The following is a 26,637-nucleotide window of genomic DNA, read 5'->3' as shown; positions in this document are numbered from 1 at the left end:
GAATTCGAAATGGATAATGTATGCTCAGCCAACTATTTCCATCCAGCAAGACTATTAGAGAACATCAATTTAAAGCATGTAGCGTCAAAAGACAGTAATCTGACAAATACACCATTTTAAACTGATTACATTTATTTATCAAAGGTGATAGACCTAACAATACGGTGGACAACATCTAGATTTTAGGTACAGTTGCAGGTTCACAATAGTGATTGCCGAGATGTTATCTATGCCTTCAGTATCCCTAACAAACGTTGTTACAATTCCCACTGCAAGGTTTTACCTCTAGCTAAATTGGACTAAAGTGAGACATTTGGAGAGGGAATAGACGTGGATTGAGCAGGTCTTAGAAAATAAAGATACATAATAGACCCAAAATGTTACAGAGTTTATGCAATTTTTGAAAAAGATTAGTTAAAAAAAAAAAAAAAGCAATGACAAGATTTGAGTTTCAGAGGGAAACAGAAAATGAATCCAAACACGTTCCTCTCTCAGGACATAAAGAGGGCTATTAGTTGAAACAAAGAATCCGGTGACGATCCAGGAATTTTTTTGTCTTATTCAGTAAAAAGTAGGTCCTAGAGGTGGTCTTAAAAGCCAATTCCCTTCTTTGTAGGTGCTTTATTTTTACATTGCCTCCCTGGCAGAGGCTCAGTAGTAGAAGTTAGAGAAAATAACGGACAAACGCAAGAGTTTGGGGTCAAAGGTTCATAAGAAATGTCTAGCAGGGCTTCTCATATTTGGAAAAAGATGCATAATCAAAGACATCTGGAGGAGGTAGAAGAGCGGATTCAGACCATAAGGAGGAGAAATTGAGCCGACTGTTGATAAATAGGGAGGAATCATACTATCTAGCATTATGTGATATCTGGAGGGAGCGGGCAAATGGTACAAAGAGGTTATAGTGCCATTCAAAAAAAAAAATAATTTGGCCAGTTTTCCAGGATAGTCTGATTTGTAATAGCCAGCTCAACATTATTTGAGTTGGAATTTATTTATCTACCAAGTCATTTCTGATCGTTGGGTAGTCGGTCTCTCCTTCCATACAAAATAACATAACATGGGCAGCAAGCTCAGCTCCTATTGGATCCTGAAGTGGTACAAGAAATTAAGACAAATACTTTTTAAATTCAATGCCCACTCAGCCTTATGTGGATTTGTATGGATTCATACAATGCTTTTGCTGGGAATTTTGATACGAATAACTAAATGTAGATTGTTGGATGAGTAATGTAATTCATATTTACACGGGGAAGTAAGTGAACAACATCTTGAATACGAGAAAACTATTGAAACCCTTTAGGTCTGGAATTCTTGGGTGGACAGGACTGAAAAGCATAAGGATGTTTTTGATCCAATTTACAAAAGCATTGTATTTGGCAGGTAAACAAGGAGGCTATTTTGTGTTTTTGTTCGAGCTTTAGAAAAGAAATAGGCATTTTCTAATTTGGAATTGGTTCACCGGTTTGTAGATACCCAAATTCGCCCTTCAGCAACTGGCTGAGCTCAATTCATATGTTGCAGCAGAGGAAATTTATGAAGCCATCTTCTGTTTTTTGATAGGAAAGGCTTTGGGCCTGGATGAGTTATGAGCCATAATATATCAAACCATTTGTGAGAAGATTACTCCAATTTGGCAAGACCGGCTGTATTCAACACATAAGAGGTGCCAGAACTCCAGACTCTTCGGATGAGGCCATGAGCACATTGATTTTAAAGATCCCAAGAAGTGTGCGTTATATCGATGAAACTCCTGCTGAACTGCCACTATAAGATGTTTTTCTGGCATGTTAACAAGGAGATTCAGGAAGGTAGCGGGTGACACTGTTTGTGGTTCAGAAAGGCTTCATGCCATGGCAATGCCTGCCTTAGCAACCTCTATTCATTTAGGCTCAAGTGACCTACCAGATGATTGTGAGATACTATTAGTGATTTATACCCTGGACACTGCTAATGTATTTGATTTGTTAAACTGGGACTTCTTATGAAAGGTTCTCCAGAATTCCAATGTGGGAAAAGGCTTTAAGAGTAGTTAATGTGCTTTACAGATCTAGGTCTCTGTGCTCAGAAGAAAAACGAAGCTGGCCTCGCCGGGATTCCAGTCTGGCGCTTGCACAATACCGAGTTTCTCCTCCAGGTACTCAACCTACTTAATTAACCTAAGAGTTTGCGAAAAGTTGCCAAACAGGGGCCACTTGGACAATGTCCAATTCATATTCTGGGTGAACCAGGGTGCATAAGCATTGTTGCAGAGTCACCGAATAAGCTATTTATAAAAACATGCAACCGCTGTGGGAAGGTGATAATCTACCACAAACTAACATAACCAGTTTTTTTTGGCAATGTCATGACCTCACCGTGCATATACTTGCCAGAATGTGTGTTTACATTATGGTTACATAGAAACGAGCACAGAATGTGATCAACAAACGGACCTCAGTATCACCCACAAGGTGAGTTTCTTCGCCTGTTTTGCTCGACACAGATCCTATTTGGTCTCCATATTACTTCCTTGCTTTGCTGACTCAGGTGGGATCACGTTTTGGATCATTCAGGTACTGTTTGCAACAACTACATCTGCTGCACGGCTTAAAGCAGAACATCACTGTAAAGCCATTGTTGTGCTGTAGAATCAAGTAATAAGGGGAACACAGGAACAAAGTTGCCTAAAAACGAAAATGATGCTAGACCCTCCACAATTTGAAAACTACAAAAAAACAGAAGAAAAGTGGTTTCAATTTTAGCAGGGGAAATGATCAGGAAATGCTTCCATTGGTCAAAAAATAAAATCACAAATTTCTGGTCACAGAAGCTGGCCACTAGTTTTAGACAATTGGAATCTCGAAATCTCCAGTCCTGAAAAAAAACCCACTTCTTGTGCTCCACCTCCTGTTGAAATTTTTACCTTAACTGTTGACGATGCTGGAGTTTCGGACAAACCACATAACATACCCGACTAACCATTTCAAACTTTAACCTGGCCTCTAATGGGAGTCAATCCGGCACTGGAGTAGAAGTAAAATAAAACCAAACTTCCAGGCTCAGGCAATAAGCCTGGCTGGGGTATGCAGCACTGCCTTTGAAGAGTGAGAGATCTTAGCTGGCCATCAGCACACTGCATTACTAGAGTCCTGCTAGGAGGGGGCCAAAGCCCGAATCACCACCCTAAGCTCCCCTGCCAGGAGAAAGCCATGGTCCTTCGGTGCGGAGAAAAACGTTCAATAATGTGAAGGCTTCGCTAAAAGGTGCTGGATGTCTCAAATCAATGGCAAAAATAAATACAATTAAAAGTTTAATTATACAAATGAATACAGTGCCCCAGTCAATTCACAGGTGCTGCCAGGGGCAATGTAAATGGCCTGGAGGCCAAGTAGTATTTCATGGGGCAAACAAAGGGGGGGGGGGGGGCGGGGAAATACCACAAGGCCAGATTTAGATTTCCACCCCTCACAATTTCTGAAAGCAATTTGTGAAAAAGGAAGGGAATCAGCGGATGAACTAACTACCTAAATCTGTTCAGACCTGGTCCCATGATCAATAGTATCAAAATGCTACAGAGCAATCCAGAGGAACTCCGAAACAGGCACCTCTCAAGCATGCCGAGGTATCGTACCACACTAAGAGGGTATTAGTTGTTGTGCCTCCACTAGCCAGAGAATGTTCTCAGAAAATATTTTCTTAAATTATTTCTTATCACTCACTCTCCAACCAATCATGTACAAGGACCTATAAATTAGCAAATGCTCTTCCAAGAAATATTTCCTACAGATCATGGTTTTTAAGATTATCTTTGCAAGTTATGATAAAACCAACACTAGTACAGGGCAAACAATGTCACATTGCAATCCAATCACTTTATCAACAATAATTCATTACCGTCTCTTAAATATATCCTCGTTCATTTACCAGCCTTTTCTTCTGCTTAATGCATTGATTTTTTTAGCCTCCTTTTCGTAGCATGCTCAGTTGAAAACAGTCATTATTTTGGTTGCCAGTGTGCCAGCTCTTTTACACCCCCAGTATTTATCTTTGCTGGTGCAGTGTCTCCAACTCCCCTTTCACCCAAACTGGAAACCACGCCGCACATGGATTCAAGAATTCAGCACAATATCCCAGATGACGTCTCTGGCGCTTCACCTTGTGCTTCTGGTTACATTTGTGCCGCGGCTTGCAAGCACAGAGGTGGCGGCTTCAGGTAAGGGCTAACAGCGAGGTAAACAATGGCAGAAATGGGAGTAATTTAGGAATCATAAGATGGTGCTAAAAGAAGTTGCTTTGCGTTTACAGGACTTTTAGCCACTTTTTTGTGCTACTTTTGCGCCTTCCCTCTGTGAATTTCTGATGCCGGGGAGACCATTAAGAGGGATTTAAACCCATGTGGCGGTCACTAAGAGAACCACGGCGAAGACACAGACACACACCTGCCTCCTCAATGAAGCAGGGGTTCATTCTGAAATCCTTGGCAAGACAAAAAAACTGAAGGGATGGAGAAAGGAGTATGGAGGCGGAGTTGCCTTGCCTCCAGAAGAACAAGGCTCCATCTGCACCAACAGCACCTCTGACAGAGCCTGGAGATGATTCTGCTCCACCGCACAGGCGCGTGGAGCGACCAGGAGCACCCAGAGCCATTTCAAAAGATAAATACTAAAGTCTTTGTTCAAAGCTGATCATAGCTATACACACATACACACATACACACACCTCTGAGGCTGCACCCTTTGAGAAACTGAGGCCGAGACAGGCCCTTTAAGAAATTAATATCAACTTTCAACCATCCTAGTGAGGACACAAAGCAACAGGAAGGGAGTGAAATGAAGGAGGTGTTAGTTGGGGAGGGCGCTAGGTCTCTGCGATTGAAATTGCAGTTATATAGCACTTACTACCACTGGCGAGGCATGGAAGCGCTTTACTCTGGGCAGCACACTGCTCCAGAACCTAAGGTTACTTGATTAATTCAGTGTTACTGGTTATTGTTAGTTATTTGGGATTAGTCTTGTTTGCTCAGTAAACCACTCCATGCATTTATTCCAGTTTCTTTGGGATAGATTACATGAACGGGAGTTAGGTGGGATCATTAGTGGTGCCGCGGCATGTCAGTTCATGCAGATGGTCTCAAGGTTAGTAGAGGAGCTTGAGAATTTCAGATATCGTTAGGTTGCAGGGGTATGATCTTGAAAGACGAGGTTGTGATCTTTGATATGAGTTGTGGGCATTTTTCAGAGACATAATCATGGAGATTAAGGCAAACTTGGATGTGCCCAATAGTAGGTTGTGATGTTTGAGAATAATAGTAACCAAGTTGGAATGAAAAGAAAAGGAAAAAAAAAAAAAAAAAAAAAAAAAAAAAAAAAAAGTGCTTCTGCTCTCATCATTTTTATTGCGGCAAAGCAATATTTGAGTCCTTGACATATTGGAGTCCTTGAAATATTTGGTCCGGCTCGAGTTTTCCAAGTGATATTAGTGAGGCACACCTGTGTTTAGTCACAAAAATTTGTCTCTGCAGATGAATTAAATCTATTGTCAGTTTTAACGAAACGCGCTGTTGAAGAGCGGTGCAGGTGCTGTACATATTGTAGGACAAAATCACAGAGAAACACTACACCTCTCCAAATTAAAGAAGGACATCCCTGAAAAGGCCCGTTGCGCTGTCTAATTAAAAATACAATCGCCCTGCTTAGAAATGATGGCACTGTCATTTACTATTAAAGCAACATCTCTGAATTTTTGTCGAGAACACAGCATCCATGTGCTAGTTACAAAGATTGATGACATGGAGGGTTTCTGAAATGCAGCCTTCACCATGATCCATTAACTCCACCTCATCCCCTGCCCACATCATGTGCTGTTCCTATGGTGACTTCTTCCATCTTCAGTACAGTCCATCCCCGTAATGCAGAGGCAAATGTATACATTGATAACGCGCATCGATGGGTCCATGTGATTGCCTGTGCTTTAAACAGAAAGTAAAGCACCAAAAGGAACAGAAAATATAGGAAATGGTGTGGTAGTGGAGTTGGCATAATGGGCTCTGACACCCAATAAACAATGAGGATAACAATCACAGATTCCCAGCAGTCACCCACGTGCTCACCTGACACATGAACTGAGGGATAACTCGGTGGAACGTGGACCCTTTGTAGCCGAAGCCTTTCTCGCCCGTGCAAAGTGCCCTAAAGTTCTCTAAAATGAAAAATTAAAGGGAGTAATGAGTCTGGGGAAAAAAAACACATCAAGCATTGCAGAAAATCTAAAGCACCTGCATCAAACTATAGGAACACCCAATAAGCATCTCAAGAAAACATGGGCAGAACTGATGCACGACTTCACGGTTCAATGTAAGCAATCGGTCACATCTTACCAACAGCAAACATGCACCCTCAATTCTCCCAAGAATCTACAAGCAATTCACTTTAGTGTGTGCCGTCAAGCACATTAACACTGAAGCGATAAGTGGTGTCCATATGGATTGAATAAAAAGCCTTGCGGTTGGCACTGGAGGGGACCACATCATAGCCGGGGGACTGGTTGCTAGAAGAAACATTGGACAGCATCCCAGAGCAGACTAGGCAAGCACTGTGGCTCTCCCCTAGCACCGTTGCCCCCACCTTGTTGGTGCTTGATAAAAGAATGCATCCGAGTCCTTTTCAAAATGGAGGATACACAAATATAAACACAATTAGCGTGAAATTTCAGCCGGACAGACCAGGCAAGGCGGATAACAGCACTCTTTCCACACCTAGGGTGACAATTTCAATCCGGACTACCGGAGAAAAAGCAGTATATGACCATTTCTCCAGGTTTTAGCAAAGGGTGCATGCTTACCCCAATCCCACTTAGCCTTAGTGGACAGTTTCCAGTTCCAGCCTGCTTTATTATTCACTTTCTCAACTCCTTCCCAGTCATAGCACGTAACACTGCCTTCATAGGTCTCGCTTTTGAAGACATTGTGGACAACACCAATACTTCGTGTGCTGTGGGTCAGCCCACTACTTATTGGCTGGCTTGGTCATTCATTTGCTTGCATCTTATTCTAGGACTATTCTGCTCTACTTGGGCTTGCCCCCATCGTGGAGCATAGCCTCTTTACCATCCTTTTGATTGGAGGACTTTTACTGCTCACTTTCAGGGAATTACTTTATTTTGCCTTTAAACAACCCATGAGAGTGCATCGGTTTTCTTACTTTTCCCTTGTGCTGCTTCTCCCCCCAAATCTCTGCCCTCTGTTGGCTGCTCCACTTAAAGTATCCCTGTCCTCACCTCACTCCCATCGTTCCCTCCCACCCCCTGCTGATTTTTTCCACCCACCATCTCTTCTTCCTCCATTGCTCGCCCAGCAATCTTTTTTTTTTTTTTGGTACAGGACATTTCTTACGAGGAAATTACACACACATTTTATTTTTACCACTTTAAGATGTTAGTCTAGATTCAAATGGTATATAAAAACAAAGAATGACTGCACGAACACAGGTCATCACCCTGCACCGCCGTAGAATCATGATAGTTTTCAGGCTTTTTTTCTGCTGAAGTACGACATTAGGAGACAAGTATTTTTTGGTTTTTTGCCAACGTGGAACAGAATTATTAAAAAGCATGGCCAAAGCAAATAGGTGTGCATCGGCAAAGAGAAATGGCAAGACCAAGTGACTGTCCATGCATGTTATACCTTCCTTCCATTTCAAATTGTTTTTCCCACTCTTACTCTGTAACAGCAGTTCCCACCTCAAGTTCTCTGGCAGATATCTCAGCTGTTGGCATTTGCTACAGGCGTACATTACATCCTTCAACTCCCCTCCCTCACATAGTTCCTTTGCTCCCTGTTCATTACTTCTTGCCTTTTCCTGTGTGACGCGAGTATGCGTAAAGAGCTCCCTCCCCAATTCAACACCTAACCAGCCACATGTATTCCCCACTTTCTCTACCGCAAACTTTACTCCACTGAAGATATCTTGCTAAATCCACCAAAGGGTGCCCTTGATGAAAAAAATAAATAAATAAAGCCACAAAGCACGTGAACCAGTTTCCTATCATCTGCTAAGTGCAAAATCTCCAACCAGCCTGCTATTATTAAACACTATGACCTTTTCAAAGAATTTCTATCCTTGATAGGATCAAACGACCTTGTGGACAGTCTAAGTGCCCATCCACTTTAGTTTTAATTCCTCAACTGGATGCCAACAGAAGTGTGCCAGCCAGCTGCAATAGCTTTCCTTGCCTGCAGACGCATGCAACATCAAGCTCAGCTAACTCCAGTCTGCATCCATTCCACCGGGCTCACATGTGGTCCAAGACCTTTCCATTGACTCTAGCTCTTTCTAAACTCCTCATTCCTTAAGACTGCCCATCATGAAGACTAGAGTCATAGCCTGGGGAGGGTGCTGGCTCATCTAGTCTTGTAGCCTGGCCTGCTTGACCATTCTTCGGGCAGGTGCACCCGACACTGGTCTTTAGCTGCTGGCTGTGAAGAATGCCATCGCCAGTCCTTCAGTGTATGGAAAGAAGTAAGGACACACTCCTTGCATCAACATGGTCCTCGTAAAAGTAGGGCGAATCGGTGAGATACTAACCCCCACCTGAAAAAGTACATTACCTCAAAGTGATATACTTAGTGGGTGTGGAAATTCCTCCTATACAGTTTACCTTTAAAATGAGTTAACATGCAGAATCGGTATTTAACCACCGAATTCTGCACATATTGCCTTTGTTTTCTTAGCCCGAATGTTAATTAAGGTGATGAAATTCGTGTAGCAGTTGGAATTTCGCGTAGCGCGAAAGTCCAACACAGTGTAATTACGCTGCGTAATTAGGCTCCAATTCGCCGCAAACGTATAGAGCCGAAGCACGAGAACAACCACACTGCGAGCAGCTGCTGTCTGAGGTAACTGTTTTTTGGTGCTTTAGTGCAAGAGGCGTCTTCGCATCAAAAATGAGGGGGAAGTTGTAGTCCTTGCTAAATTAAGGATTTACAGTTTGCCTAATTACGTGCAACTCTTGCGAAATGTCACATAATATGTAAAAACAAATTCTAAATTACACACACACCAACTTCTTTCCAGGTCTCTTTCCTCAAATTCTCAGAGGTCTGACCTGCTGGAGTCTTTCGGTTGAAAACTACAAGGCTGTGACATTTATCACACAACTCGTGTTTCCAATTCCTATGCAAACTCCCAATGCTCAGGGCTTGTAGACTAGTCCTGCACTTGCAATGAGGGTCTAAGTCAGCATGCCTACTCCAGAGCTCTCCATTGCCATTATACCAAGTTAAATCAAGGATCATAGAAGGAGACCACTCTGTACATTAAGGGACGGGTCAGATCATGTCCCCCCCCCCTTCTAATTTATCACAGATGCCCTCTTTGTTTGGGTGATGGAGGCCCAGGGTCAGTGGTCGCCAGATGCAAGGCTACAACTACTCTACTACCCAAGTCAAATAAACATTTGCAACACAATATGGCTAACGCTAAGGTGCACAAACTAGTAACTTGTACAAGTTCTGGTGCAGCATTATTGGAGGACATTCAATTTTTACTAGTGGACTGCGGTTGAAAATGGAGGAGAGATTCCTTTATTATGCATTGGTGTGCTTGAAATGTCAATTTTCCTGTAGCTAGCCCAGTCTGTCAGTATATATGTGTGCAATGGTGAGGGCTGAGGCACATGAAATAAGGATCACTTCGGCCCATGATTCTCTTACACAATCCCATTATCTGGTATTGGTTATTCCATGCTCTATGAATTTCTGTAGAAAGCAATACCCAACCGGGTATGAAACTCACTGTAGATATACTGTTGATTTTAACAGAAATCGACAAGACCCAGAAAATGGCAGTTCACTCAGATGGAGCTAAAATGGCTTGGTTGCATAACTGTTACCAAAGGCAAAGGATTTATTTTCACCCATAAGTGTATGAGCAAAGTTTCAGTTCTACTGCTCTTCCCAAATGTCACTAGTAGAACGTTGCGGGCCCTTCTGAAAACAGGACACCGTGAGGTTTGCTGGCCATCCAGTGCCTGGGGAAATAAACATCAAAAGGTAAGGTGACAAATCACTCCGATGTATTCGGACGGGAAACTAATCGTAATCAGACTCAAAGTGTGCGATTACTGATGGAGAGCAGGCGCTTCAAGCCGCATTAAATTTATTATCATATTTTTAAAGAATTAAACTATAAATTGACAATCCGGTCAAAGGAAAACAATTTAATTGTAGCAGCAATCCAGCCATTGGTCTATATAGTGTTAAAAACGAATCCCACTAATTTCACTGCTACAGATAAGCAGAGTGAATTTAAGTTGGTGTGTGTATATATATCCACACATTTAATGAAATGCTAGTATCATCTGTTTTTTCTTGCTGGACTGGTGAAAGCCCATCTAACCGATTTAATCGGATAAAGTCAATGACAGAAAGAAAGAGAGGAGGAATCTTAAAGTCCCCATCAGAAATCATTCTCAAAACCTTTCATCTAACACACACACACACTGCCTCTTTACATACCAAACAAACCTGTTCAAACAGGTTTATGTACAAATCTTACAGTTTACAGTGTCCGTCACACATCTCAACCCAAAATGAATTTCGAGTCAGTGCGAGGAATTTGGATAATTGGGACTCCTCTGACAGTATTTTCCTCTCCCTATAGAGGATTGTTTCTCTTAGCACTTATGCGCATTATTTTCAATGTGTTTTTCTTTGGATTTTAACACAATCACTTGTGTTCCGAGTCGTAATGTTAAATTTGTTTATTTACATGTTGGATGTAATCTCTTAATACATTACTCTGAACTCAAAATTAAAAAAAAAAAAAAGTGCTGCATAACAATTCAGGCCCTGCCCTGGGGCACCCTTGCATCACCTTTATATTCATGGTGGTTTCACACCTGGATAAACATGAGATATTTCTGTTTCATTCACTCAGTCAAAAAGTCAAAACCTGTGTTTGAGAGTATTGGGTGCCTCTCCTACTGCAAACAGACGGTTTCAGATTTAAGGTGTAATATAGAATGAAGACATGAAAATGACATTGATAAAAGTTACATGAAGCAGAAAGAGGAAACAGAGGAATCAATCTTTCAATCGCGGCATCCTACAAATATAATGATCAAATCTTACCTGCCGTCTTGGGAACCACATCGGATTTCAGCTGAAAAAGTTACAAAAGAAAAATAATCTAAATAAAACATATTAACAAATATCCATAGTCCTGTAAGCTTAATTTACCTCAAATGTATGAAATGAGGGATTCCTTACAATATTCAAACAAGTGTGAGGAGGCAATCTTGTGTATAGGGTTTGACCTGTTACTTTGAATACGCACCCCCGTGAAGACCTTATAACAGGCTTAAACAAATGGAGGAAGCGGACAAGGTTGGACCTGTCAAGGCTGTACTTTTAGTTATTGATAATTAAATAATAAAACATTTATAGTGTGGACACCAGAAACTCAATTGTCTTTAGCAGCATAAAGGGGATATATACCAACCTTCATGAACTTTTGCTACATAAGAACCACCATACCTGGGGCCCCCTGTTGCCTTCCCGTTCGCTGCCACCCCCTTCCTACCTTGGTCACATACGCTTGCGCTTCTATATAACCTCACCGCTACCCATTGTTCACTGTTGCAGCGGTACCCATACTCGACTACGACACTGAAGCAGCATTCTCCTCCAAACACTCAGCACAGACCGCCCAGTAAGCGCACGTTCTATCCAACCACTGCACTGGAATGACTAATTCTGGTCCTCGATCCAACACTACCCCGTACTCCGCAGCAAGCTTATACAAAGACTGACAAGTAACAATTGTAAAGGTATGAGGATAGTCATGTATTAAAATGGAAAAACACGTTAAAAAAAAAAAATCAGGTGGGGGGGGGGGGGGGGGAGTGGGGGTGGTTGTGAATAATGATACCCGGACCTCAGTCTTGGCATATTCTATTACTTCACAGTTTAAGCCATTTTTGAGTCCGCTTACATTTGAATCTTCCCCTGTGGACTTCTTGCATTATTGACCATTATTCAACACTATTGATATTTTCAAGAAGTGTTTTCTTCCGAATTGATTTTTTCCACTGCATTTTGACAAGATTTTAATTAAGTGACTGATTTTTTTTAAAAAGACAAATTCATTTTAAAAATGCATACATATACGAAAATTATCGAATCTGGTCGTGTTGCATCTATTAGCAACTTTTGCTTCTGTGTCAGTGAGCATGTTTGAGTACTTGGCTACTACGGAGATAGATGTACTAGAGGAACCCTGTAGTTGTTTAGGCTGTTCCTGTAGGATCAAATGTAGCAGTTCTGACTGGGACCATTCATCGCCTCTCTGGTTTACGTTGGATTACCACAAAGTCCCTTGCTGTAATTGCATTACCGCGATTTAAGACTCAGCTTTGGTCGCTCATAAACATACTGAGGGGCATAGGCTTGGCTTTCATGAATGTGCCTATAACATGGAGAGGTGTCTGGCCATCACAAGTGTTTATTCCACAGTGTCCCAACAATTCTTGACCATGAGGGAAAGGCCACGAGACATTTAAGTTTAACACCATTGTATAAGAGGCAATGCTGCTTTGTCCCAGTCCTCTGCAGACAGTCCTCACTGATCACATAAAAAGCTGAAAAATACTCAGTTGTCCGAAGGGACCTCACAATCCGCTCAGAAATTCAATGCTCATTTTCAAGCTTCCACGGATCGGCCATGCCCTCCTTTCCATTTCCAACATTCATCAGAAGAGCTTTAATACATTCAAATATGGACAATGGAAATATCCTACATGCCAAGTTGCCATCATATCAGCTGCAATGTTTGCAGTTCAAGATGCAGCAGGCTTAGCTTGTGTTTGACTGGAAGGAAAACAGTTCTGGTCTCAAGTTAAGACGGCACTGGTTAATGGTGCATTCAAACTAGTGTGTTTGCAATCTGGCATCTTAGGAAGGGGGTGGGAATCTTACTATATACTTTGCATATATCAGCAACTTAGTAAATGCTTGACATGCAAACTGGAAAGTTCAAACATATACAAATGTATGCTCTCTAGATTTCTTCTAAACTGTTAATCTGCTACTGCTGGACAGCCGGTATCGACCAACGTTCAATTTGCAGTGTTGCGCCGCTGGCTCGTTCCGGTTGTTCCTATATTTATTTATTTATGTCATTTAAAGTACAAACAAATCCTAAGGTTATAATTATAGTTTATGAAACGATCACTTAATAGACCAGCCAACAGAATATAGGGCCTTGTTATGATGTCGGGTGGAAAGTTTCCGACCAACACAGTCTCGGAAACAGGGGCGACCGGCTCCCGGTCAGCGGTTCCACCGAACCAATTACGATGCGATTGAACACGGTTTGGTCAGACTCCCACTGACATCTATGGGAGCCCGTGCTCCGCCCGACAACACAGGCTCCTATGGGGTGTGAGCGGAAAACCCTGCACCCAGTGGCAGGCACCCCATTGTGCCTGCCACACAGTGCAGGGTTTTACTGGGGGGTGGGGGGTGGGGTCCCTCAGGTATCCCCTAGGGCCCAAACCAGAGGCCACAGGATAAAGCAGGGGCCTACCAGGGGCCCCCAAAGTCAGTTTCCGACAGTCTTTTTGTGTCGGACAGGCTGACTTGGAAAGGCTGTTGGAAATCGGCGTCGTAATCGCTCGGTTGGAAACGCTGTCCGATGCGGTTACGACTGTCACAAATGCTCCGAGAGCCAGTCGGAACAGATTCGGAAAGACTGCGTGGGTTACAATCCGAACATCGTAATAGATCGGGCGGATTGTACACCGACCGACTTGGTTGGAAGCGTTCCGACACGGTCAAGGAGATTCTGACTGTCGGGAGGAGGCTTTCCGCCCGACATCGTAATGAGGCCCTAAATGTTTTCCAATCATGTGGGAACACCTCACTGAGAATCATAGAACAAAAGCATAAGTATTTATTTTTCTTTAAGTTTCAGAGCGATGCATGTTCCCTTTTGAGTACCTAAAGCACTGTCTTGACAGGAAAATTTGCTGTAAGCAAGCATGGTCGATGGGTGAAGTGATTGCCTAGATGTTCTTTACTACAATCCATTTTCTTTTACAATTTTAAGTTCAAGTAAGCTTAAAATGTTTAGTCTTCAGAAAGGTTGCCTGAAAAGTTCACGCTTTGATTTGGATCTCGGTTTTAGGCACAGAAAGCTCTAACACCAGGGTCCTCGACTACCAAACATTAACTTTGTGTCTCAGACATTTGAAGGGGCTTAGGTTCCTGATGAACTTGGGTTCCTGCTCTGGACACCGACTGGCCAATGAATGCAAGTAGTAGTAAGTAATCTTTTTATCTGTGGATCTTCTGCATGATGCAAGGAGCTTAAACGTAACCCTCCCCTCAGGTAACAGCAAACACTGGCTTCTTGAGGCTATATTTTGTGGTTTCATGAGGCTGTATTTTGTGGAGCTGCAAACAGATCCGTGCTGCCAGATTTTACGCTGTTAGAGCCTATTGAGCAGTATCAAGAGGGAATTGTGTATATGATGTTGTAATAGCCTAAGTTGCACACAGAGGTCAGCTTGGAGAAGTGGAAGTTGCTTGGGGTTTTTTGTAATGAAGGACAGAGCTGTAAACGGTCTACCTTGACCACAACATTATTTTGTAGCTTTAGAGTTGGCATGGGAGAGAATGAAAGATTCCTTACTTTTGTTGGCACTGGCAGAGGTGTAATAACCACTGGGACCCAGATGAATCAGGATAGCCCGCTTCCGACATCAGAACTCTGCTTTTTTCTCCATCCATGCAAGGAAAAGATTTTCTTCATCCTTTGGAACACGGATTTTGGAGCATGCAAAGATGCATTCTCTTGGCTCTTCAATGGGAACGCCGAGTGAATCACTAGTGTTAGGTCATGAACTTGCTACTGTTCCAAAATGGAACTAAATGGGTTTGTACAGAGCACAGATATACCACAATTGCACCAAACAGGCAGTTTGCCATACGTGCAAAGCAACAGAAGCACTCGGTTTGCAGAGCAAGACTATTTATGGATCCATTTACTTCCTCTATACAGATAAACTTATTTTGTCACAGAGGAGCAAAAGTACATACTAGGCCAAATCATAGCAATGGTTTCCACCTGTAAATATCCACGCTCTGCATTTTTGAGAAACAGGAGCTCAGATCACGAGGGTTCCAGGTTCATCATTCCATAAGAACTGAAAAGGAATCGGTTGAGTGGCTGAGTTTTTACAATTTTGAACCATAAAAACTGGACCAAGATTTGCCCCTTTAAGATGCGGTCGTTTCTCTACCAACTTTCATTTCAATAAACGCAAAAACATGGTTTGATTTTTTTAGCGGCGGGTCTGACGTCGCAAATTATACTGGTTGCTCCTACATTAGAAGTTATCAACCAGCATGTTGTGTAACTAACAAGTTTGAGTTTAAAGTCCTTCCCACAAAAACCTGAACTGGAGAGTTCAATCCTTGGCAGTCACATGAAAAGATCTATGGATCCTGGACCTCCGTGTTTACCTAACCAGTTGGCCTAAACAGGTCTCCAGCAATGTTTGCCACATATTGGTACATGAAAATGTTGGCACATGAAGTCATTCAGATGAACTTCGGTCATCGGTGTCTCAGCAGAGTTACACAAGAGGGCTTGTCCAAACGAACAGGATTAGGTGGAAAGAACGAGGGTGCTTTTTTCACAAATATTATCGGGTTTTCCTCAGCCATAATCTGTTGCCATTAACTGGCAGGCCTTAACCATAACAACGGGTCACTGTGGAGTCAAAGCCGGTCTACAAATAAGCTAGGGATGGCAATGGCCTGCCTTCAATAATAGTTCACTTTACGAAAGCAGTCTGCCAGTGTTTAGTATGTGGCCACAATCTGCGATGGCCAGTGACTCACACAATGGCAAAAGTGCCCCAGCCTGTTGTAATCTATAATCACACAAATACTGCAAGCAGTGAGAAAAAAAAGCGAGCGTTGGGTACACATGAAGCACAGTGCCCTGTTGACACGTCCATGTCTGTGGCATGCCACACAAAGAAAGGCACGCTTATATAGTTTCCCGGTCAGAAGGCCATCTTTGAATGGGATTTTTTTTCTTCATTTTATCTACAATGAAATGATGCAGTACAGCAAGAGAACATAGAAAGTTTCAAATTAAATGTATTTTCCACCTCAATTTCAAAAGTACTTACCACGAATTTAAACATCTGTTTTTAACTCTAGTAGAAATCAATTTACTCTCAATTCCCAAAGGAAAGTAGCCATACTCCTCACTTCCAAACTTTATCTGAAGCCCTGGGGCAGGCTAAACAAAAGCCTGCTTGCATTTCTGCAGCACAGCCTGTAAGCAGGTGCACTAGAAGACAACTTTGGCAATTATAACACAAAGATCATATCCATTCTCCCAGCAGGCCTCAGTACAATTGACAGGCTGGCCTTGGTACTAGCATACCCCATGGAGTGGGTATAGAATGGTTCGAAATAAGACGTCCTGGAGCCCAGGCGTGTTGGACTCCCAGTTGTGCCTCTAGATACACTCCTGCAGACTACTAGAACCTTCTATGTTTAGAACTGAGAAGAAAGAAGTAATGCAAGCTCTGACTCTGGACCTCTGAGGCAGAGAAGTGCTCAGGAATCCTTGCAGGAGCTGGGATTCGTGTTGCAGAGTTCAAAGTACTCTCTGTTACAGGTCTGGTATCTTGGCATGGCCAGTACCTGAGCTGGATGAATCCGGCGGGAATTGGGATCTCAACGCCCAATTGCTATCAGACTTGGAACAGGATCTGAGAAGCCAGTCTCCAGTTTTATTTGCCTTGCCTGAGTAAATAAATCAGTCTTAAATATGGGAGAGCCATATTACAAGCCAGGCTGGCAGTCCTGCTATCTGTAATCCGTTGATGATTTATGGTCACAGGATGCTGCGCATTGACTTCAACGGTCTAGTGAAAGCTCCAGTGTCTGTCTGCAGGATCAGGCGCCAAGGTGAGTCAGGGACACGATCTATTACAGTTCTCTTAACGAAGGGACAAAAGGTGTCCTTACAGTGCAACTGCAGAGGGGTCAGACGCTGGGTCTGAGTGAGAGTACCAATCACACCGACAGCACAGGAAAGTGCAGACATTCCCCAAGAAAGCCACAAGTTTGCCGGAGACGCTTGCACCCTCTGCGATCTGCCTTGAAGACCAGTTATTAACAGAGGGATGGAGGGTGTAAGAAAGCCTACCGATCGTTATAGCTGATTTTCAGAGAAATTGAAAGGCCAATCAAACCTTCTGAAGAGTCCGTTTAGGAGACCGCCTGGGATTGGAGGCCGCTTGTGAGAGAGTGGCTTGGGCAGCGACTCTTGACATCCAGATGTACTTGGAGTGTTCAATTGATCTGGTTTACTATAGAGCTTTCTATTTTCGATGAGTTTTTCACTTGAAATGTTCGTATTTTTGCTAGTCCAGAGATTTTAAAGGCACTTTCCCAGTAATCTTTCTATGGGTATTTCACTACTACGGAGGACTTGGATCCCCTATGGTGTGGCATTAGGGCATCTTGTAAGCATGCTGCAGCTTTCTGTACGATCGCTTACCCTGCCAAAACCCTGGCTCTCGATCACTCAGGAACTTGGACACTTCTCTTTTACTGCTGGCCATTTACACTGGAGCAGATGACTGGCTGGAGACAGGCCTTGTCCCACTGCACGGCCCTTTGTGATGTACCAGTTACGACCCTCACCTCACCCTTGCTGCACTAACATTTTCCTCATTATTTATCTAAGGAGATGGTCTTCCAGCCCTACTCTACTGCACAGCAAGACCAAAGCACGCAAAGAGGCCTCCCGTTTTCAGAATTTCAGGAGAAATAACCAGTGGTCTTACCTGCCACATTGCTCTAGGGCTACAAGGCTGGGGGCAGCTTTCTTCCTCTTCACCTCTTTATTCAAAGTCAGCTGCAACGTACACTAACCTTATGTTACAAGTATTCGGTTAACAAGCGCCTCCTTCTAGTGGGACCTCTTACATCAAAGTGTTAGTGGCTGAGCTTGACTGGGCGAAGACCGAATGGAGATAGCAACTGTGAAACATGCAGAACATGTACATGCGGTCACGTAGATGTGATTGAACACGAGTTCTAGTAAATGGATGTAAAGCTGTGGGAAGGGTGCATACCTTTGGCCAGGAGGCCTATAAATGTTTTACGGGCAACATGCTGCCAACTGGTTGGCCTTTAGCACAGTGATTTGCCTGACATGAGTCAAGCAGCGTTATTGTAAATGTTACCGGTGTGGCGGACTTTGCCGCAGTGGTAGATGCAAAGGAAAGGTGAGGTGAACCGTGTGATTTTTGGTACTTGCTAAAGCAGCACAATTAAACTTTACTATTTCTGTGAATCGAGCCTTGGCGATTGAACCTGAAATATGCTTCTTTTCAGGTAGCTATTTTGAACAGTTCCAAATGCCAAGCATGAAAGAGGGCCCTATGTGTGTATCCACTTGTGTTAAATGCATGGTTTTCACATGGCAGCAGCTACAAATCTTTGCACACTAGGTGATCTTGGGTTTATACCCTATTTTGACTGGTCTTGGAATTTACCTACTGCATCATTTCCCACATAAGGTACCAAAATTCTGTTCGCTTGGGGCAGCGTTACAGAAGGTGCACATGGGGAGTGTTTCAGAACAGGTCTGGCAGTTGCAATCTGTAACTGGTATTGCCTGGTTACATTTTATGGGTATCCGGTACCACTTTTGGATGTATCTGGCATGGTGTGATTGAGAGAGGAGCTTCTCCATTGCCTAGTTAGGCTCCTCAGCATTGCTTGCATGAATTATTGTCAGCAGCTTCCAGAAGTCCATTGTTCAGCAATTGCTGGTTTGCAGTGTATTTAGTTTCGTGTCATTGCATACATTTGTGAAGAGCGGGGCCAGATCGTTACCCACTTAGGCAAGATTAGTGCAATTGGGAAAAAATTCATTGTAAAGGTTTAATTTTAGAGTACAGACGAGTTTAAAAATCAGACAAATTTCCCATACTCAATATTTAGGTGGAAGGTTTATTTTAGTGTTTCAAAGACAATTACCATTTCATCTCACCTAGCTTGTTCATGTCAAGGCCACCTCAATCCTGAGAGCCGGATGGCAGACCTTTCATTCCAAACTGTTGGGATTCCTCTGAGGTTTGGCATGGTCAGGGTGAGGGGCTCTGGGTATGTGAACAGTGTTCAAGGAAAAAATGGGGGGGGCGAACAGGACTTTGTAAAGAAGGTCCAGCTATGTGTGCCCTACAATATACAACCAAAAGAAGCATCAAAGCTGTTCCTTAAGCGAGTGAGACGGACCATGTGGTGTGCATACAATCAATGTAGATGCCACAAGGTTGGATATGGGAGCCCTCACACAACCATCAGGATGTCGTACCTCACGCACCCATCAGGATGTAGTGCTTCATCATGGGGCTGCTCCTACGTCGAGTCGGCTGGTGCAATACCCGACGGGCTCCTTGTTAAGGAGGCTTCATAATAAATTGATTGAGACAGCACTCCCTTCCCTATTTTAATTTTCCACTAATTTATCTTCATCTACATTACAATAGAGCCCCTCACTCCCACCTCACCTAACGGCTGTTTGGATAAAAGATCTCCATAAGAGCGCTCCCTAACAAGGAGCCCGTCGGGTATTGCACCAGCCGACTCGACGTAGGAGCAGCCAGATGATGAAGCACTACATCCTGATGGGTGCGTGAGGTACGACATCCTGATGGTTGTGTGAGGGCTCCCATATCCAACCTTGTGGCATCTACATTGATTGTATGCACACCACATGGTCCGTCTCACTCGCTTAAGGAACAGCTTTGATACTTCTTTTGGTTGTATGTGAACAGTGGCCAGGTTATGGGGTTGACGGACAGTTGGAGGATTCGTATACGGAGGAAATAACTCAATCGTCCTGAGCCCCTCACCAGAACACAGCTTTGTAGCTGTAGCATTGTAGGGCATTTGTGCTTGAGGAATATTATATTTTGTCACTGGTACTATCCTTCTGTACAGCACAAACTACTCTACAGCACAAACTCTGCACACTCGCATGCTAGCTCTTCGACTGCTCGGTCACTGTCCTTTACATGGCCTGAAAATAGGTTACTAATCTAGCATAACAGATCAATTACTGTCAAAAGTGATTTTTGCCTATCACCCAAAGCAAAATGTATTCTCTTAAAAAATACGCTTTATTAGGAGAAGAGCACCTTTAGACAAGCAGCAAAAATAAATAGTAAAAAACGCACTCATTAAAAAGAGAAGATCTAACATTTTGGACCACACTGCAAATCCCAGCATCAGACATTTCTTTCCAACTTGACCCCCATCACGTTTTCCCCAACTTTACCAGCTGAACGTTAGAGTTCTTAGTTATCACACAAGCGAGACAGGAGGTTCCATGTTGGTCCTAGAAATGCATAAATATCAATAAGAGTGGCGGGACGGGGAGCGAACCCTTGCTCCCAAGATCAACTATGACAGTAATAAGGGGTAACTGTTCCTGTGGTGCTGTACCTCCGGTTGGGTGTGTGGTAAGGGGGGGAGCTTCCTCAATAGGAAGTGATGCTCACACACCCATGAAGGGGTCATGCTTCATCATTTGGCTTAGCTCCTTGTGGGGTCTGCGCTGCAATACCCCATGGGCCCCACAAGAGGGCTCTTTAGGACATCATTTAAGTAAAACCAAGCCGTGATGGTGAGTGCGGGTGTGTGGTGGATAAGTGAAGAGGTGAATTAAAACTTCCTAAGGGGTACCACAAAGTTATATTTAATCCACGGTCCCCTCTGTAGGGACAAAAGGTGCATGTAGATTGTGAACTTCTAACAGAGAAAGGCAATCTACCAATGTGTATGGGTCGACTTGTTTCACGCCTCAGTGGTCCAGGGGGAATACATGGCGTTTCATCAGGACCAAAGAAAGTGAGAATCCCTACCCTTAGTCAGGAGTTACGTGGGGGGTAGGTTATGTGGTATTCAATAAATATCACAGAAAAAAAAAAAATTCTATAATGGAGGCGAGTCACATAGGTACCTACAAATCAATTGGCCAAAGATAGGGTGTCAACATTCAACCTTCGAGAGAAGACATAGACCTTAGAAATATTCAATTGTAATCAATTGCATGCCCCCCGGTAGAAATCAACAGGGGGTGCATGATAGCAGTATTATTTTCTTAAAATCAGAGCATGTTAGGAGCGCAATGCAAAGCTCCTATGGTGCAATGTGTCAGACATCCCATAAACTAAGGCGAGTAGCAATACATTAAAAATGATGATACATAGTAAAAACAGGCACACATATGTACAGGACAGAGTAGTGGACAAAAATAAGAGTAAAGATATGGTTTTACCCTCCAAATAGGAATAATGTGCACCTTGGGTCCAAGCAGAAGACTGAGGCAGTGCTGCGGCAATAAGTTTCAGGTATATTACGCCGGGTGAAAACCGTAAGTCACAATATCACCCCCTTAGCGAGTGTGCACACACACGTTTAGGGCCATTTGCTGGCCCCCACTTTTGGTCCTGAAGAAAGCAATTCAAATTAATTAAATTGGCTGAAACATGTAGAGCTAATTTGAGATGTGAAAGACCATTTTTTTTTTTTTTTATCTCCTTCATATCCACATTTTGTACTTAATACTGCCCCATGAACCTGCTATTAAAATTCTCCTGGCTAGAAGGGGTGTCCTGGAGACAGTCTTAACTCATCTATTTCACATATTGACACAAAAAGAAAATCCTGCTCTGCTGTAATCAGGCTTTGTAGTACACCTAGGATGCACTCTGCACCCTAGGTGGGAACCCAATTAGGAAGCATGCCACCAAGTAGGTTGGTGGGTGAGGGCTCTTTTAAAAAACTGAATGGATTTTTCTCACAGAAGAATTACTGAATGGATTCTTCATGCAGTTTGATTTCTAGCTTGCTCTTGTTGTTTATTATCCAATTTGGACTCTGCATCAACTATTCCACCTCCCGGGGATATAGTTACAGAAATGCGCTGGGGAGGGGGGGTGGGGGGAGGGTTGGAGGCTCCAGCCACCCCCCATGCAGCCCCGGGAACCACCACCTTCCCGGGGCTATGTTTACCTTCCCTTGACATAGGGTCAAGGGAAGGGTGGCCATACAGCCCCTCTTCGTAAATTGAAAATGAAGCTGGCAACTTGCAGAAGCCCCACCCCCATTTTCCACTACTTTAAAAACGCGCCTCCTTGCATGCTCTTGGTTGGATGATGAAGTCCCCTTTGCTGCTAAGAATACTTAGGGGTCAACTAGCCCACCTGTTACCTCCAGTAAGCCCTACACAGCGGGATTGCTGAGAGGTGGTCGGAGGCCATGCCCCTTTCCCCACCACTCGGCAAATGCGCCTCTCGTCGCACTGCTGGTGGGCGATAAGGTCCCCTTGGGTCCCAAGGGCCTCAGGTCCAAAATGGACTTCATCCCCCAAGCAACAGTGCGCCAGGAGGCGCGTTTGCAGAGGAGTGGAGAAAGGGGGCGTGGCCTCTGACCACCTTTCAGCAATCCAGCTAGGTAACCCTCACCTATACTGCCTTTCACATACACAGTTAGTCACCCAAACTGACAAGCACTCAATCACCGACACAGCCATACAGACACTCACTCACCCATACAGATTTTCACACATGCACTCACTACCCCATATATGCACTGACTCACCCACTCACTCATCCATACAGGCAGTCACACACCTCCTCACCCACACAGGCACCCAGACAACCAAAGAGATAGTCAACCAATCACTCACCCATACAGCCAATCACCCATACAGCCATTCACGTACTCACTAACACACTCATACACCCAGTTAGACATCAACTGACAGACAGATACATTCACACCAGTCACTGATCCGCACATACACAGACACCTAATCACTCACTCATCCGAACAGTCACTCATGCACCCACTGATTCACCAATACACCTTGGTATATATACATTTAACACTCAAACTTTTTAAAAATACAGTCACTGGATGATGTCATGACTGACGTCATTAGTGATGTCATTCGGATTGTCATCAGTGATGTCACTGACCATGCCATGAGTGATTTAATATGTGAGGTCATTAGCAGTGCATTACGGGGGCTCAAGTTATAGTTAACTCAGGTAACCATAACGGTTTAAGTTCTCTGGTTTTGTACGAGTTAAATGTCACCTTAACTATAACGTCCCTGTAACCTTTGTATATATACACATACATATATACACACACACATATATACATACACACTTTTTCATGTTTAAAGTAGGTTATGATAAGGGGGATTACCATATTTAAGTGACAGATATATCACTTAAATGTGGTATTTTTCCCCCTTACCAGAACATACTTTAAACAGTAAACATAAGAATAAAGCACTTTAAAAAGTGCTATTGAGGAGTCTTAATAATTCCTGACTAATAATTAAAGTAAACAAAAACATAAAGGCCATATTAAAAATAAACACAGGCAATTTTCTATAAAGTTCTATTTAGGTGTCATGACCGGTCCTTTGCAGAATCTGAAACAAGCAAATGGCCGGTATTTTAATCTGACAAAGGTGACAGCCATAGTTCTGAGTGACACAGGCAACCTGAGTTTCGTTCTTGTGGTCTACTGTCTATCATTCAGAACAATTCAATAAAAAACATCTGTTATTCAGTAACCCTCGTAGAATTCTGTCTTTGTGGCCATATGCCGGGTCGCACTTGCCTACAGTGCAATGTGGCAGTTCCAGAAGTGTGTGGGTCATTTTGGGGGGACATTTGTGGGCCTACTTTAAGGTATGGTGGACTTGGTTTTTACTGTTAATTTTCCAACTATTAACACAAACATTACCTACAGCAAGGACAAATGCAGTTTCCAATACCTTCCAAAACACCTACACAAGTTCAAAACCGCCCTAATTTGCACTTGGTGGCACCATTTTTCAGCTATGATTCACCATCTGAGATCATTAATGATAGTTTCTGGGTGCCAATACTACCTTCTTAATGGGAGACAAATAATTACTATATGGTGGCATTTTTGATGCACTTTATTACTTCTAAATGTTATGCATTTACTTAAGGAAATTAAACTACGTAGTGCATTGTGGTAGCATTGGTCACGTTCTGCGAGGTTACTTCACTTGCGTCCAAAGCGAAGTGAGGCCAATTTTTGTGACATCATATATGAAATCAGTAGTAACTTCTAAATATTTGGAAAACTTGAAGACCTTTGCACAAAACCGAAGCCCAACAGGTAGCCAGGACACCCATCCTTACTTGCTCTCGGCCTGTAAGAGTTCCCCGAAGTCGACCCGAACTTCATACAAGTCAATTCTGAAAGCTGTGACGATGGTTACTTTTCAATAAAGCGATAACACGAACGCAACAAATTCAGTAAAAGTAAAAAGAAGGAAATGTGAATATAGGGGACAAAAAAAGCACCGCCTCAATTGCGGTTCAGTTGACTTCTGAGGTACTTTAAATGTCCAAATATTATTATTAGGTTGGATCAACATTTTGAACTTAACTGCCAAAGATGCATTTTGTTTATTCTGAATAGAGTCCGTCCCTACCACTGATGGCATTCTTTTCGATTTTAGAAATATTCTGTCACAGTTTACCTCCCTAAAATAGTTAACATGAGTGAAACTGGCATGCCTAGACCACCTGTGTTTTTTTAACCGTTATCAGCAAAAACAATGCACGTCGTGGGCGCTGGGGAGGGGGCATAATGGAATTCAAAGAAAACACATAACGCAGTCAAACTCTAGAACCAGAAAATGAACATGGAAGCCATCTTAAACAAAAAGTGACATTTCTTTCGCAAAAAAACTCAGGATAGTCGAAAGAAACACACCTCCCTGAAGTTAATCCAATAGTTTTTAAATATTTACATTATATGAAGTGTTGCTCTGCGCCAGTACATTACATATTACTTTGGCAAAGTAAATCACTTATTAACTATCTAGATACATGCTTCCCGCGCTCTACTATGTACAGATTTTATGTTTACAGTTTTATATGGCGCGAATTCAGCCCAAGGGCATTGAAGCGCTTTACATTAACACCAACTCTACAAGGTCATGGTAATATTTTTAGGCTTGTTGAAATTATGAGGTCGGCAGCTCTGGCCGCAACACCACATCCTCTCCCGGTATTGTGAGATGCGAGTTATTTTCACCACTGCTGCGAACGCCAGAATACATGTTCCATTAGAGTCTGCAGTACCTAACCCCAACGCACAAATGCTGGCTGACTTCAAGGTCTACCAGTAATGCACAAAGTTACATAAGAAAGGTTACGAGGGAACTCGCGTCTAAGGAGGCAGCGCCTCCCGCCTCCAGGGCCCGCTCTGTGTGCTTCAAAGAGTCGAACAGGGGAGAGGGTGCGAGTGACAGCAGGAAGGGTGCGAGTGACAGCGGGAAGGGTGCGAGTGACAGCGGGAAGGGTGCGAGTGACAGCGGGAAGGGTGCGAGTGACAGGCGCTGCTTTCCGCGCCGCTCTCACCGCTGCAGGTTCAATATTTACCTCGAAGGTGATCCGTCCCAGCGGCTGCTGGTCGGCCTCCACGTCCATGAACACCACGGGGTTTCTGCGTCGCTCATTTCCGTGCTCGCCGTCGCTGTCCCCGCCGTTGTTTCCCTCCTTGTACTGGCTGCAGCCGCGGCTCAGGGGCGCGGAGACGACGGCCCGGCAGGGCACAAGCAGCACGCGAGCTAGGCTAAGCGGAACCATGTCTCCGGCTACACACACCACGCAGAACTGACAGGCTGAAGCCGACTTATGTTTGTACCGACCGATCGCCTTTTATATCAGGCCGACACAGTGACATCTACAGGCAGCTGGGGACCAATCAGACAGAGCACACCAGCAGCACACGTCCCAGTGTTAAACTCACTTCCGGATCTAAAGAAAAGAGGCCCGTGTACACTGGAGCACATGGCTGGACACGTTCAAATCGGAGACTCCTCCCTGTCACGGGATCCCTCTCATAGTACTGGTGACAGCTTAAATATGTTAACTTTTTTTAAGGCGAATTGTTTAGTTGTAGACTGGAAATCACCCAAATATAGCACTCAATCCAGTTCGAAGCCCATACATATGGTCATACAGTTTTAAAATTAACAACGAATATATTTTGTCCGTTTAATATCTAATGATATATGTTCCATGAATAATATTTTTTTTTATTTTGCATTTTTTTTTTTGTGAGGTGATACCCACATTCAATGAGCTGTTAAGGTTCAAGGTTGGTAACAAATGCAGCTTAACACAAAACATTGCGATGAGACATTATGAAATGTGGTGCAGTGATTTTCAAATACTGCGCAACACAAACATTGCAGTGTGATGTTATGACATGTGGTGGTGCATTGCTTTCTTAAAATAGACTTGTTCACGAAATGTTGCTTTAGAATGTAAAGTAGTTTTGAATAACAGCACATTACGTACAGTCGTAGGCCACCGGGATAGCTGCAGATTAGCACAGTCCGAGTCAGGAGGGCAGAACTTTGAAACTGGCGCTGTGCCAAAAGCGCAGACTGAGCTTGAAAATCACCCCTGATGTCTGATTAAAGGTTGCCACTTTTGCATGAAGAAAAATCAATAGTTAAGCCCAGCTGACATGATAGTGAC

General features: G+C 43.3%; 1 protein-coding gene across 1 annotated transcript in view; it reads right to left on the bottom strand.

The window, feature by feature from the left end:
* Positions 1-25,953, bottom strand: part of PPIF (peptidylprolyl isomerase F) — a 59,976-nt gene extending 34,023 nt beyond the window's left edge. The window contains exons 1-3 of the mRNA XM_085604953.1: positions 25,531-25,953; positions 11,111-11,141; positions 6,092-6,180 (exon numbers count right to left, since the gene is read on the bottom strand). Of these exons, the coding sequence (XP_085461079.1) occupies positions 6,092-6,180; positions 11,111-11,141; positions 25,531-25,737 (327 nt within the window). The 5' untranslated portion in view covers positions 25,738-25,953. The remainder of the gene's footprint in view (positions 1-6,091; positions 6,181-11,110; positions 11,142-25,530) is intronic.
* Between the last annotated feature and the right edge of the window lie 684 nt (positions 25,954-26,637).

This window comes from Triturus cristatus, chromosome 1_2 (assembly GCF_964204655.1).
Source record: "Triturus cristatus chromosome 1_2, aTriCri1.1, whole genome shotgun sequence".
Lineage (NCBI taxonomy): Eukaryota > Metazoa > Chordata > Amphibia > Caudata > Salamandridae > Triturus > Triturus cristatus.
Note: the sequence above shows the minus strand (reverse complement) of the source record. Positions and strands in the feature narration are given on the sequence as shown.